Source organism: Lepisosteus oculatus, chromosome 25 (genome assembly GCF_040954835.1).
Source record: "Lepisosteus oculatus isolate fLepOcu1 chromosome 25, fLepOcu1.hap2, whole genome shotgun sequence".
Classification (NCBI taxonomy): Eukaryota; Metazoa; Chordata; class Actinopteri; order Semionotiformes; family Lepisosteidae; genus Lepisosteus; species Lepisosteus oculatus.
In genome coordinates this window covers 4,142,975-4,156,367 of record NC_090720.1, presented here as the reverse complement: position 1 = coordinate 4,156,367, position 13,393 = coordinate 4,142,975, and the positions used below count along the sequence as shown (strand labels likewise).

The following is a 13,393-nucleotide window of genomic DNA, read 5'->3' as shown; positions in this document are numbered from 1 at the left end:
ACATACATTTCGTGAATTAAGCTTCAGGTGAACATTTCGGCGCACTCGATCGGTATAATCGGACCAAGCTGTCCCGTAAACCCCGTACGGCTCCATGCACACCAACACGCAGCTCCCTGTCACAGCCCTTCAGTGCAAAAGGTCCGAGCATTTAACACGCCGAAACTTACCCTTGAGGCTTTCCTCTTGTATTTGTTCGCGAAGTCGAATTTCTCTTTAATTTCGTCTAAAAGCTGCCCGAGGCGCGCCTTCTCCTCTTTGCCCGTGTAATCCTGGCTGAGGAGGATGTATGCCCTCCAATTGGCGGAGTCGAAACCCCAGTGGCATGTCCTGTTTTCCAAGGATTTGTGACTGTGGACCACGAACTTGTGGGTCGGGTACATGAGCCTACAGTCCATGCACTGTATACAGGCTGCGTTCGGGCTCGTGTACAGCTCGGGCACGAAAAGTCCCCTGCACTTCCCGAAGCACTCGTGGTATACCTTGAAGCTTTTCTCCGTCAGCTCCAGCTCCAGGGAGCCGGAGAACTCCTTTTTGCAGTGCGGTGGAAAGGTACCCCCGTAAATCAGGGCATTACAGAGGCGCTCCGCATCCGTTTTGGTGATGAGGCCGCACGAAGGTGCCGAGAAGGGCAAAATCCCCATGACTTTAAGAATCTCCAGCTGGTCCGCCGTGCACCTGGAGCAGTAGATGTGGAGCTCGTCACACACGGAGTTGATCTGCTGAAGGGAGAAATCTCGCAGGACGGTGTTGAGGATCTGGGGCAGACAGAGCCGCTTCTCTCCGCCGACTACGAAACAAGAGATAGTCTCACTCTCCAGGACCGTCTCGCACCTTTCCGTGGAGCGGTCTGACGGGATGAAGAGGGGACCCGGCATCACAGGGGGCGGCTGCATAGGGAGATGAAGGACCGGCTCTGGGTCCTTGCCATCTTTCTTGTACAGCATATCCTGTTGCCATCTAGCTGAGAAGGCTGCCGGGCCGCCGAGAGAGCTCATAGAACTCAGATGAAACTGCTTCAGAGTTTGTTGCAGTCCTGGATGAGGTTGAAAGCTTGGTCGGGTTACAGTCTCCATGTTTTACTTACTACTTGAAAAGCGAAACTTCCTTTTGCCGGGGTAGAACTAAAGCAATAGATAACCCACACTGGTCCCGGTTCCTTGTAAATCCAAGGTCTCCCAGAGTTAGCAGAGGTGAAAAGGCGCTTCATCAAACATCCAGAAAGAAGTCCTACACAGTGCGCGTCCAATCCCCCGACTAAGCGTACGGTAACACCGGCGAGTCTTCCCCTGCAGTAGTAGGTTCCCTACTGTCCATATCCACACCAGTGCTTCTTTCTCAATCCACAATAAAGAAAAAAATAAGCGCCTCTCGCTTCCACAAAAAGTATCCACCTATACTTCTGAACTTTGTTTTTCAGAATTTCCCAAAACTGTAAAGTCCGTACACTCTTTGCCTCTCTTTTTCGTTTCTGTTTTGCAGTGGTAGAATTCACATCCACACTGTCTGCCCTTGCAGTAATGATATGCCTGTGCAACTACAGCCAGCCAGCCAACCTAGCTAGGCTTGCTTGCTCACTCTCTCTCTCTCTCCCTCTCCCTCGCAGCCCCCCTTTCTCAGTGTTTGTGTGTGTCTGGCTCAGTCATTGAATCCCAGCCAAGTATGTGACTGACTCCCCAGGCTGGCTCTTCCAAGAACATGTCGTCACTCCCCCTCTTCTCTTCTCAGCCCCGTGCTGCTGCAAAAGGAAGGAAAAAAAAGAGACTTGAGCACAGGGCATGGTGAATCACTTGGTTCACAGCTCAGAATGTCTGCAGCTAAACCGAGAGGAAGGGTGGAGTTTGCAACAGACGTCTAATTTAGACGTTAAGGAGAAATGCAAATTCTACGAGTGACTGCGGTTTATTTATTTTTATTTAAATAGACCAAAGTAGTCCTTTACAAACATTTAGTGACAGAAAGTAAAGCAATAAAGTCTGATGTTTGTCACATACAAGAATTTTATTTTTTTTAAAGTCGTGCTTACATATTTTTTTTCGTTTTGTTTAATCAGTTCCAGTGCTCAGTAGGTTCTATGTTCAAAGCGCTCTTAAACATTAAGGACACACGCGTGTAACGCAGAGGGGGAATCTTGGCCGATTTTTGTTTAATATTTTTTGCACGAGGCTGCTCCACCAATTTTCCACATCTTCTAGGTCTGCTAGTTCTGAACAAACCATTTTATTTAGTTGCAAAGTCCCTTCATGATGATCATGGTAAACTACGGGGGCTCATTTTGATCTTCAGGGCTTCATGAACCCCTGGCTTTTTTCAGACCCCTCGAATCTGAACACAGACCAGACAGTGCAGCAAAACACAAGGCGTATCAGCGTTTTTACATTCAAGGAAAACAGAGATTTTATTTCTGGATGTCTGTGCTTAGTGTGTACTGCAGTCTCAGCATGCACTTGCCCTATCGGACTGTAAACTGCAAATGCATTTGCACTCAAGGCATGTCTAACAATACTTTCCTTGCGGAGATTCTCCTTTGCTCCAGAGATTCTTCCAAAATGCTCCTGCAAAAAGCCACAAATAGAGCCGGAGTTCACAGAAAACCCTGTCTTGCCCCAGAGCTCCTATATGTGGTTGCAGGGAACAGAACTTTTTTGAGGTGGCACACCTTTGACTTCAACTGCCCTGGACTAACCATTCCTGATGACTTCTGATCATCACGGGGGGGCATGGAAATGATTCCCTGATATCAACAGCTGTTGACCATTCCGAAAAGGAGAAAGGATGCCTGCCTTTCTTCAAATCAGAGTGAAGAATGTAACTTAAAACATAAGTCCCCCCACCTACCACAGCACACACACACATACACATGTATCTTCAAGGCCAGCTTAGGAACACACATGGACTCTAAACTTCTGAACCAGAGAATGAAAATGGTGGGTGTTTGCACTTTTATAAGACCAATCCACCCACACATTCCTATTCATCTGAAACCAAGAAGAATTTGTTTGACTAAATACCTCCTAAGTCCTTTAATGGCTTAAAGTTTGGTACAGTTCCTTAAAGAATTCTTTATTTTGGAAAGGGCCTGGTGTTATTGTTATCATGCTCCTCGTTCTTTTTTTTTTTTAAATTGAGTTCTCTGTTATTGTTCTTGCTTCTTTTATTGTGTCTCATGGCCCTCCCCAAGTAGAGTTATGAACACCATAGCTAAGGCAGTCACAATGTACATTGATATGTGTCGCCTTTTCTTACCCGTCCAGTTTTACGAGTTACACAAAAAGGGGGTCACAGCAAGCATGGTCAAATAAAGCCTTAGAGCTGAAAGGTTTTAAAACCTGGATTTTGTCAAAGACACACTCGACTACCTGGGTGGACTGGGTGATGGATCGTGTTCATGAACTGCCCCAGAACAACTTGATTCAGGAGTTGCCCTTCCTGATGTGCTGATTATTGCAGTGGGGGGCTAATCTTATAATTAAATAGCATTTCTAGTGCTGTTTCATTTAAAGGATATGATTACACAAAAATACAAAACCGTGTCATCTCAGGATTTTTTCTTGGTTTTTAGGTATACCTTTATCACTTGAAAAGATTTTTATGCAATTAACAAGTGCTGCTATTTCTCAGATGAATGTAATCAATTTCAAAACTTTATGTGATAGTAATACATTAGAGTACATGTTCTGAGCTTTATTAAATCTACAATGTACAATTAAGGGAAATAATTAATACTGAACACATTCACACTTATAGCCTATTTTGTGCATGTGTTACCAAAAAAAACATGTAGAACATTTCTTTCAATTAATATTTTTAATGAAATAAAAGTGTTAAAGAGTTTGTAAGAAAAGTATTACCTTTTAATTAGATTTTAAAGCTTCACAACAACAAAACCATAAAAATGTCTGAGAAAAAATGCATTCCAATTTCCTCTATGCAGTGAAATCATTCCTTTCAGCCAGTTACACTGGAAATATGTCCAATTGTCAGAGACAATAAGTGGGATTGAGAAGCTAAACTGATTATTCTGTATCATTAGCTCCCTCTAGCAGGACAGTGATGTAATTGCACTGTCTGTGGCACTGGGACAGTCATTATGAGGAAATGGGGTCACCATGTCTAGTCAGGAAATACAGAGTGGGAGGAGTATATGGAGACAGATCCATATTGTAGTAGCACAGTAGGTTGATAAGGTACATTTATTTTTTATCAGGAACATTTTGTTGAGCTTCAAATGAAAATGCGCCTGTATAAATTCAAGTCATGTTTTGCCAGATTTGTCTTTTTCGGATATTTCAGGTGACACTGCTAAGCACTGCGCCATCATGCTGCCCCAAAATGAATATTAGTATTATTGATTTTTGTTACGATTGTACTGTTTTCACACATCCATATATAAATGATTGAGATAGCACATTTTATTGGGCGAAATAGTACATATTTCAGCTAAAGATTCTCATGACATTGTTTCTCATAACAAGATGTAAGTCACCACATGTTAATTTGTTCCTTCATTTAGTGATTACAATGTGCTTGAAAATGGTATTTTTATTAACATTGCACATGGAAGGCAACAGCAATAAAAACAAGCTTTGCAACCTCGTGGAATTTTTCATTTCATAAAGTGTACATTATTATGAAAATACTAAGAGAGACATACCCAGCAGAACACTGGGATTCACAATTCTCACATATCCTTTCACGAAAAGATAAACCCCTAATGGATAAGAAGAGTTAGAATCAGAAAAACCTCTGTTGCTTGGGACCACAACTTCAAACCAACTGGGGGGAAAATCCAAGCTGATATCTGTGGAGACTTCACATCTAAAATCTCGGATGTATTGCTTGATTCACATGAACTCATCACCCGCGAATAATACCCGTCAGCAATTATTATTAAAGGAGTGGGTTTCTTCACAGCGGTATATATATAGTAGGTCCCTGCTGAATGGATTTTATTAAAGAGAAAATAAATCCTGGTCAAAGGAACTATCATATTTTCTTCCTTTGTTCTTTTATCCGATATTTTATTGAAAACATCAAATGGCCTCCAAGCATTGTGTAAAACCGATGCAGAAGTGCTCCCAATTACTTAATAGAGGATAGTTTCTTGAATTGGAGCAAAGGAATAATTTTCCTGATGATAATGGTGATAATATTGTATGTTTCCCAAGGATCTAATGGGTCTTTACAGGCAGAAGAGGACTGTATCCACCACAGAAGTGTAGCTATCCCCTGTTAAATGGCAGCCAATTGACAGAGTTCCAACAAATTTATTAGCCAATTAAATCACATGTGGAAATTTAAGGGGTCGGGAATACAAAGATACTAGTATACGGATATCAAAAGCACCAGCTCTAGGCATTGAAATATCAAAGAACATAAGTTTATTAGTAAGGTTATAAATGAGAGGAGGCCATTTAGCACTTCGTTTCATTTGGTTGATATCAGTTAATTGACCCAAGGATCACTTTTGGGCTTTTCTTTGATGAAGCCACGTTATCAGCTTTGTCAGCCCTTCTGGGTTGCTTTTTCCAAATGTCCATATACAAAACATGTCCTCTATTCTCAGTTTTAAACACACATTCCCTGTGTGTTCCAAATGTTCCACTGTTGATTCTGAAGAAGTCCATTCAGTTTACTTTATCAATGTTTTTGAGAATAAAAATAGGGTTCTCCCATAGTCCACTCTGCTCACCACTAAAATGATGAACTTCTCTTACCCTGTCAGTATAGAACAATCCACACTAGAATACATGGGAATGTATTTGGTTGCACATCTCTGGACTGATTCCCAAGCAGAAATATCCCAGCTCTTCCAATTAATTCTTCTTCATTTAATTAATCATGGCGAAACTTCACCAAATACACCACAAATGTCTAAATACACCACATTGTTGTTTGTATCCATTAAAGCTGTTGTCTGTTGTGAAAACTCTTAACAGGATCTTGTTAAGCAAGATCTTTCTTTAAAAAATCCTGTTTCCTATCTAAAATTCTATTGCAATGAAGACGTTTGATCTAATAGTTTCTGTAACCTTACATCTAATAGAAGTTAAGGCTTATTGGTCTATAATTACTTGATTCAATTTTTATTACTCTTTTTATGCATGGATGCTGTATTAGCAATTTTCCAGTTAATGAATATTATACTATGTCTGTCTCGAGTGACTGTTGGTGTTTTTTTAACAGCAACATCTTTGTTCAGAAGTACAAATTGGGGAATACCATTAATTTCTAGAGAAATATTAAATGAGTGAAGTTCTCATTTTATACATAGTTTATTTCCCTGGCATTGTCTAACGTTGTTTGCTGCAATTGTACTGAAAACTCTCCGCTGCAATATTCTTTTCTATCAGTCTCTTGACCTTTCTACCATTTTAAAGCTGTTTGGAGTTCATTACATTACTTTTCTTTAACCAGATACTGCGATTTTTAATTACTTTATACAGATCTTTCTTTCCCCTTATATTTTTCTTAACTGATTTCGTAATCCATTTGGGTCACTGCTTACAAGACTTTGATTTACATACTAATGAGACGTGTTATGTGCTTCAAGCAGAAATCCTAATGTTGCCATCCATTATCTACTGATTCCTTCCCTAATCCCATCTACTTCTCTAAAAGCTCTGTCTCATTACTTCATAGTCTGCTTACCTGAAATTGTAAACCTTATTTTAGACTTCACCTCTACAGTTTCAAAACATATATCAGAGCAAACAATATTATGGTTAATTGCCAAATGGTTCTTTCATCTCTATTCTCTTTATTTTATCTTGAATGTTTGAAAAGATGAGATCAACTCAGGCAACGTCGTCGAGCAGGGTCTCTGGCCAATTGTGTTATAAAAGCTGTCTTTAGCCATGTCTATCATCCCATTTTCTGCTGTTGTCATCCGTAATGGGCATTCCCAATTTACATGAAGACAATAACAATCTTCCAAGATCACCACATCTCCTGTTCATATATTCTACTATATTAATTATATAAGACAGTATTATAATTGATATTTGAATCTAGTGTTCTACTAACTTTTTCCCTTTGAAAATAAAGAACAGAATTTTATGTGAATCCCCAGGCGCTTGAGGTAAGACATATCATATGTTGTTTAATGTTTCCCCACTGGAGCAGGTAGTAATGCATTTTAAATGGGATTTCATTGCTCACCAGTAGGCGTTAAGTGAATGCTGATTCTGGTATCTGAATGCTGCTAAACAATAGGCTTTTCTAAATCTGTGTGTTTTCTTTTATTAAAACTGAAATAATAAATCTAGGCCAACACTTATTTTTATACATTAATGCCATTTCGTGCCACTCTCGATCAGCTCAGTTTTGGAAAATTCCAACAACAAGCCCGACTTGATTCAGGTTTTTGAAAAAAATTAAGCGCACTTAATCTGCAACAACTGTAAAGTTAAAAGAGGGCTCAGAAACAAAACCTCAGGATTTGACTGCCTATTAATTGAAGCATTCTCATTAAATGCTGATCTGTAATTCAGACGAATATAGTTGCAGTAAAAAAAATGGATATGTGCTATTTTTTTCACATGTTGACACCAAATGTACAGGCCTAAGGGTTAGTTTCTGAAACACACACCAGCACCACTGGGTGGTGAGATACCACTACGACAAAAAACAACCTAAACAGAGTCAACAGACAATTGTTAATATGAAAACACATTTTCATTGCTCTGTGAAGGCCTCCTTTATTCTGTGGAATTATTTTCCTTACAAGCTAAGAACTTAAATCTGTTTAGACCAGGACTACTCAACATGAGGCCTTTCCAGTAAACATTACTTTAAATATTCCTTTGATACAAACAGCATCCTGAATCCTGCCCACAATAAACTAAGTTATTAATGGAGATGGTATGTAGTGCAATTCTACTAAGGGATGGACTGGAAGGGCTCCAAGATAAACTGCCTTCCTTCTTTAGGATCTTTGCTCATTTATCAATCTTATCTTTGGAGTTAATATTTGTTAATAAATGGATGCTGTTTTGCTGTTTTTCTTTTTGACCAGCAGTTCAGCAGCATAGTCATGTTTCATTACTTTAAAATACAAGAAAAGGGTAAAACATATGGCTAATAGAGGGGTTCATTTGCAAGGACCACTGCTCAAAACAATGGGAAACTCACTAAGTGCCAGCTGAGCATCACTTTGAGGAGAACACACAGTCCAATTTGTTCATGCAGTCTAATATTTGCGCCATAAAAACGAAAACAGAAGATTTACTTTGGAGACACCCTCAGTTATATGGATGTTAGCAGCTTGAGAAATAGTGTCTGTTTTCCCCATCACTTGTGGGTTGGCACAACAAGCCCATCAAGATATTCAATATTTCTAATCTGTGTGCTTATATAAAGGCAGAGACAGACTTAATCTTTCTGGCGGTGGGCCTGTCCCCACCGCTGGCCCGGGAAGCAGAAAGAGCCAACAGATCTTGGGTTACACACTGGCATCCAGGCGAAGGAAAGTGGAAAATGGGATGTGAGGTAGGTGCCTTTACTGCAGGGCTCACACCATGTCCTGCCTTTTCATTGCTGAAGATGAAAAACCCCCACAAAAGTCTTTCCTTGCAATGATTCGTATAACAGCTCTGTGAAATGGAATAGCTCTATTTTTTTCCTAGGCTCTGTCAGGAATCCTTAATTTTTGGTGTCATGTTAGTTCTGCTATTTGTTAGCTCCCCTCTTCCTTCCTGTAGCCATAGTGACTCCTCACAACATTGCATCACAGTTCCTAATGATATAACCTTTCTCTCCTGGACGCATCCTGCTGGTTACTTTTCCAAGACACCCCCGGCTTTCTCATCTGCTGTTATACTTTGCCTTGCATCTGAGGTGCAAGAGTACTGATGTCAGCATTCTGATATTCTGATATTCCCATTTCACTACAGAGCACCATTTCAAATTTTGCTTCACCTATATTTTACTTGTAGATCTCATTGTTCTTTTCCCTCTTGCTTTCTTTCCTTCCAGCTGTGCCTGTCTTTTCCATTACACATCTGTGCAGCCTTGAAGTTGGCCCACAGTTGCATCCAAGAGCTTAAAGCTGCTCTGTTGGATTATCATTAGCTTTCAAATATCAGCCTTTGCTGGTTTGGTAACTGAGGTGCTGCAGAAGAAAAGTTCAGTGTCAGCTCGATTGAACAGTTTGTTTTTCTGCAGGAAGTCTCAAACTCTTTCTTGTACTTTATGATCTCTTCATGAAATTATCTCTGAAAAGTTCTGGAGTCAAAACCAATGGATTTTTTCATGTGAAATTACATGAATTTCTGTGAAATATGGAACTGAATCACAATGGAAACAGGGGCAAATACAAAACAGCAGAAACAGTGAAAAACAAATGTCCATACCATACAGACCTGTAGAGGTTAATCAAGTTCCTAAAAATATGTTGCTTCTTTAAATGTGTTTTGCTTTTTAGAAGTGTTCTCAAATGGTGTACATGTTGTAAATTGTCTGTGTGCAATGGCCAATATGCCTACTCAGTTCGATGTTGCTTGTGGAAAAAGCAGTGCAAAGTTTCAATTGGGGGTATCCACACCTGGTCCCAGTGTAGAGGACCAGTGCGTCCTGAAGGTTTCTAGGTCTCTTTAAAGCAGCAGCACCAGAAGAGCTGGAAGAAGCTGTTCGATTGGCCCAGTTAAGCCAGTAACCAGCTGATTTAGATCATTAAGAGCCGAGGTGGACTGGAAGCCCACAGAAACACTGACCCTCCAAGCCCAGTATTGGACAGCTCTAAAAATATAACATTACCACTTAATAATGTTCTGTATTTTAAGAGTTTTACTGATGTACTAAATGGCAAACGACCTCTTTCTTTCAAAATGTCATCCCCTGGATGCTTTTGAGCAGGTAATGTGTTCTTGGAGCAGTTTATCTATTTTTTAAATTATGTCAACTTGTTGGACAATCGGCTTTCTGGACAATTGTCACCTGATCCCTGTTTACATCACAACAGGAATGTTGGAAATGAGCAATTTGGATTTTGCAGGGTCATGCTTCTTTCTGGGCTTTGAGAGTTAAACCTCGGACAGAAGTACTGAGGTTCAACTTCTCGTTAATTAAATGGTCTGTAAAGACCTCATGCGTGAGATCACATTCTTGTTTTAAAAAATAAAATTGAAATACTGTAAAAACACAGAAATGCTGTTACTTACAAGAGGAGCTTGTTAAGTGCTACATTTGTTTTTCATCACTAAAAAAGTGGGAAGCTCTTGGTCACCATGGAAACCATTTGCCTCAGAAAAATAAAATGAAGAGGCCGTTATTTTTAAGAGGGGTAAGCTCAAATATACCTGCATACAAAGGAAATTAACTTAAGAACATGAAAATGCACGCATAAAGAATAAAAAAAAAAAGCTTGCCAATTCATTATATGAACAATATAAATTGAAAGGAAAAACATTAAAATTATTTTAAGGCAAAAATCCTCATGCTTTCGGACTAAGTAATGATGAATAATATAAAATTATCTGTATATTCATGTCAATTTCCTGTTGAACTCAAAAATAGCCTAAAAATAAATAGATTTCTGTAGAGGAAGAGGAAGACAAGCATAGCAGCAGGAGATACATTTTTGCAATATTCAAGCACTCCTGTACATGTATTAATACTATGGTTTCTAAAGATAACAGGTTACTGCTACAGCTACTACTGCTACTATTTCACCTGCTATTACTGTCTATTCCCTTTTTGTAATGAAAATAATGATGATAAACTACTTGAAAAGAAGATTCAGAGGAATATCCATTAACTCACTGCAATAAATCCCATTAACAAAGGAAGAGAAAATTAGGGATAAGCACATTCTTGGAAAACGGCATGTTTTCAAACCTGCTATAGTTAAACCTGACTGAAAATACAATAAGATACCTGAATGAAGAATCCAGTTGCCAGGGCTGTGTAAGAGCAAGCCGCTGGGCCAGTATCGAAATCTGTATTTCAACAATTTGCTCTTAACGTTTCAAAAAGTAAATCAACTTGCAGTTATAATTAAAGTCATAAACAAGCCATTTGCTTGAAGAAAGTGTAGAAAGGCAAACTGATGGGATAGACTAAATCCGTAATAAAATATGATATGTTTTTAATCTTGGTCATAGGTTACTAAGTAAATTACATACTGTAAAACATGCAGACAGGGCTACAGGTGGTACAGGGATATCTGCAGATATTACACGCCATTTAATTCCTTGGACTTTGACATATCAATGATGATGACGTTTATTTTAGTCTTCTCAAGATACATTGTAATGCATTTGCCCTATGGTAAAAAAAGAGAATGGCAAGAACTTCTGCTTTCCCTTTGTTTGTTTTTAACACCCATACAAACACTAAAAAATGCAAACTCAGGTCTGCATTGGCAACTTTACCAGAAGAGCTGGAAGAAGCTGTTCGATTGTCTCAATGACAGTTGAGATCCAGAATGCAATTTTCAAAATGCTGTAATAAAATGGGTTCAATTTGTTAATTGTGGCTAATACCAAAGCAAATGATTATGCTGTGTATTCATTTTCTCATATTGCTAAACACAATAAGTATTAATGTTAACATCTAACCTCATCAAACTGCATTGACATTGTAGAAATTCTAGGAAAATGCCTTGCAATAAGATTCATTTCATAAAACAAATATTTGTTCAAGTATTGATAAGTCTTTGTGTTAAATATACAAACTATGACTTCTCTCCTTATTATGTTTACACCTTAAGAGCAATAATTTGACAGTATAACTGCAGTGAATACACACATCCCCTATCACATACACATATGTTTTGGACAGAAATTAATAAAATGCCTATGGGATCCCTCCATAGAAAAAAGACTCCTGGCCTCTATGCTCTGCCCAAAGCTTGTTGTTAACTATAAGTTATATGCACGATATTAACCCCAGCCTTCTGCATGACCAAGTAGATGAAGTCCCGTATGAGGCTGCATTGTATTACTGTATTATTAGATATGGTCATACTTGTATCTAGTCCATTTTGTTTTATGTTTTGTCACACCACTGTCATCTGTTAAGACTGATCATTTTAAAACATAGTTCTGTAATCTATACTCTAGAAAATAAAACCTTGAACTGATAGAGCCTCATGTTTTGCAGCTCAGATATAGATGTCATTTGTTTTTTGTATTTTGAAAAACTCACATTTCATACTAAGAAGGAAAGGTATTGATGCGGCTTATTACAGAAATGACTGTATCATTTTTTTGAGAGTTGTGATTAACCCACTGTTTTCTCCTGCTCCCTCCATAAAAGCATAGTTTCATTTTACATAGAAAATTATAAGAATTTGAGAATCTGGTGGGAAGATTTGGCAACATTTTTATTGTTAATCTCCTAACCACCACAGAACGGTTTGATTTCCATACCTCTACTGGCATTCCTGTGCAGGGTGATACATCTGTCCATTAAAACACGGCACAATTCAGACATTCAACAGTCTAGGCAAAAAACAACTTGTCAGGGAGCTTGTCAGTTTGTTAGGAGATTGAGTCACTAAAGATCTGCAGAGAAAAATAACCCACTGATTAGATTCATTAATTAATCCCGAATGGTGTGGCTTGATCTATCTTTTCCCAAAATTCTCAGCCTAGGTGGATTGCAATGGCAAACAGCAGCTGGCAAGAAAAAACATACTTTGAGGAAACTAGAACCAACTGCAGAAAGTGCTGCAGGTGTTTTCACTTTGTATTGTGAAACTACATGCATTAAAATTCACCTGTACACAGACATTCTAATCTTTATGTTATGTTTTTCTGGTCCACACAGTGTGTTGTCATAGGCAAATGCAAGGCATTACATTACAATGGTTTAATGGAAGAACTACCGTATATAACCATTGGCTTATACATGGTTTGAATTGTGAAAAACAAATACACTATATCTTGTATATGAAATGTCCAGGTTCATGTATCTTTGATGTGCATGAAATTATTTATGCCTTTTCCATAAGGACATCAGGGTAATAGTTTTTTCAAAAAGCAGCAATATTTATGCTGAGCTAACAGTAAAGCACAATTACTTTTATCCCATGAGTAGGAATAAAAAGGAGAAAAGATTTAAAAAAACTTCTGTATCATAATGTAGTTCACTTTCAGATTAATCATTAACTTTGCTTTGTTGAGCACATCCGTTTTTATGTATTATTAGGATTTTCTGTAGCATGAAACATCACACAAAACACTTTCTCCACATTTCTTGTAATATTTCAGAAATTAACTGATCTTGTGCACACTAGTGGAATAAAAGTTGGAAGAGAGTAGTAAGAAATATTTACAGGACAGTAAACGTTTCATGACTGAAAAAAAAAAACAAATACTACACTATACTAACATGACTTTCTCTGCGTCTGTCAATCAACGCGCTCAGTTCCGCTTCGGGTTGGTGAACT

The 13,393-nt window shown here is 38.6% G+C and overlaps 1 protein-coding gene across 1 annotated transcript in view; it reads right to left on the bottom strand.

Annotated features, from left to right (window-relative positions):
* The window catches only part of skia (v-ski avian sarcoma viral oncogene homolog a), a 91,045-nt gene extending 89,421 nt beyond the window's left edge, over positions 1-1,624 (bottom strand). The window contains exon 1 of the mRNA XM_006642063.3: positions 171-1,624. Within this exon, the coding sequence (XP_006642126.1) occupies positions 171-1,076 (906 nt within the window). The 5' untranslated portion in view covers positions 1,077-1,624. The remainder of the gene's footprint in view (positions 1-170) is intronic.
* Positions 1,625-13,393: the final 11,769 nt, after the last annotated feature.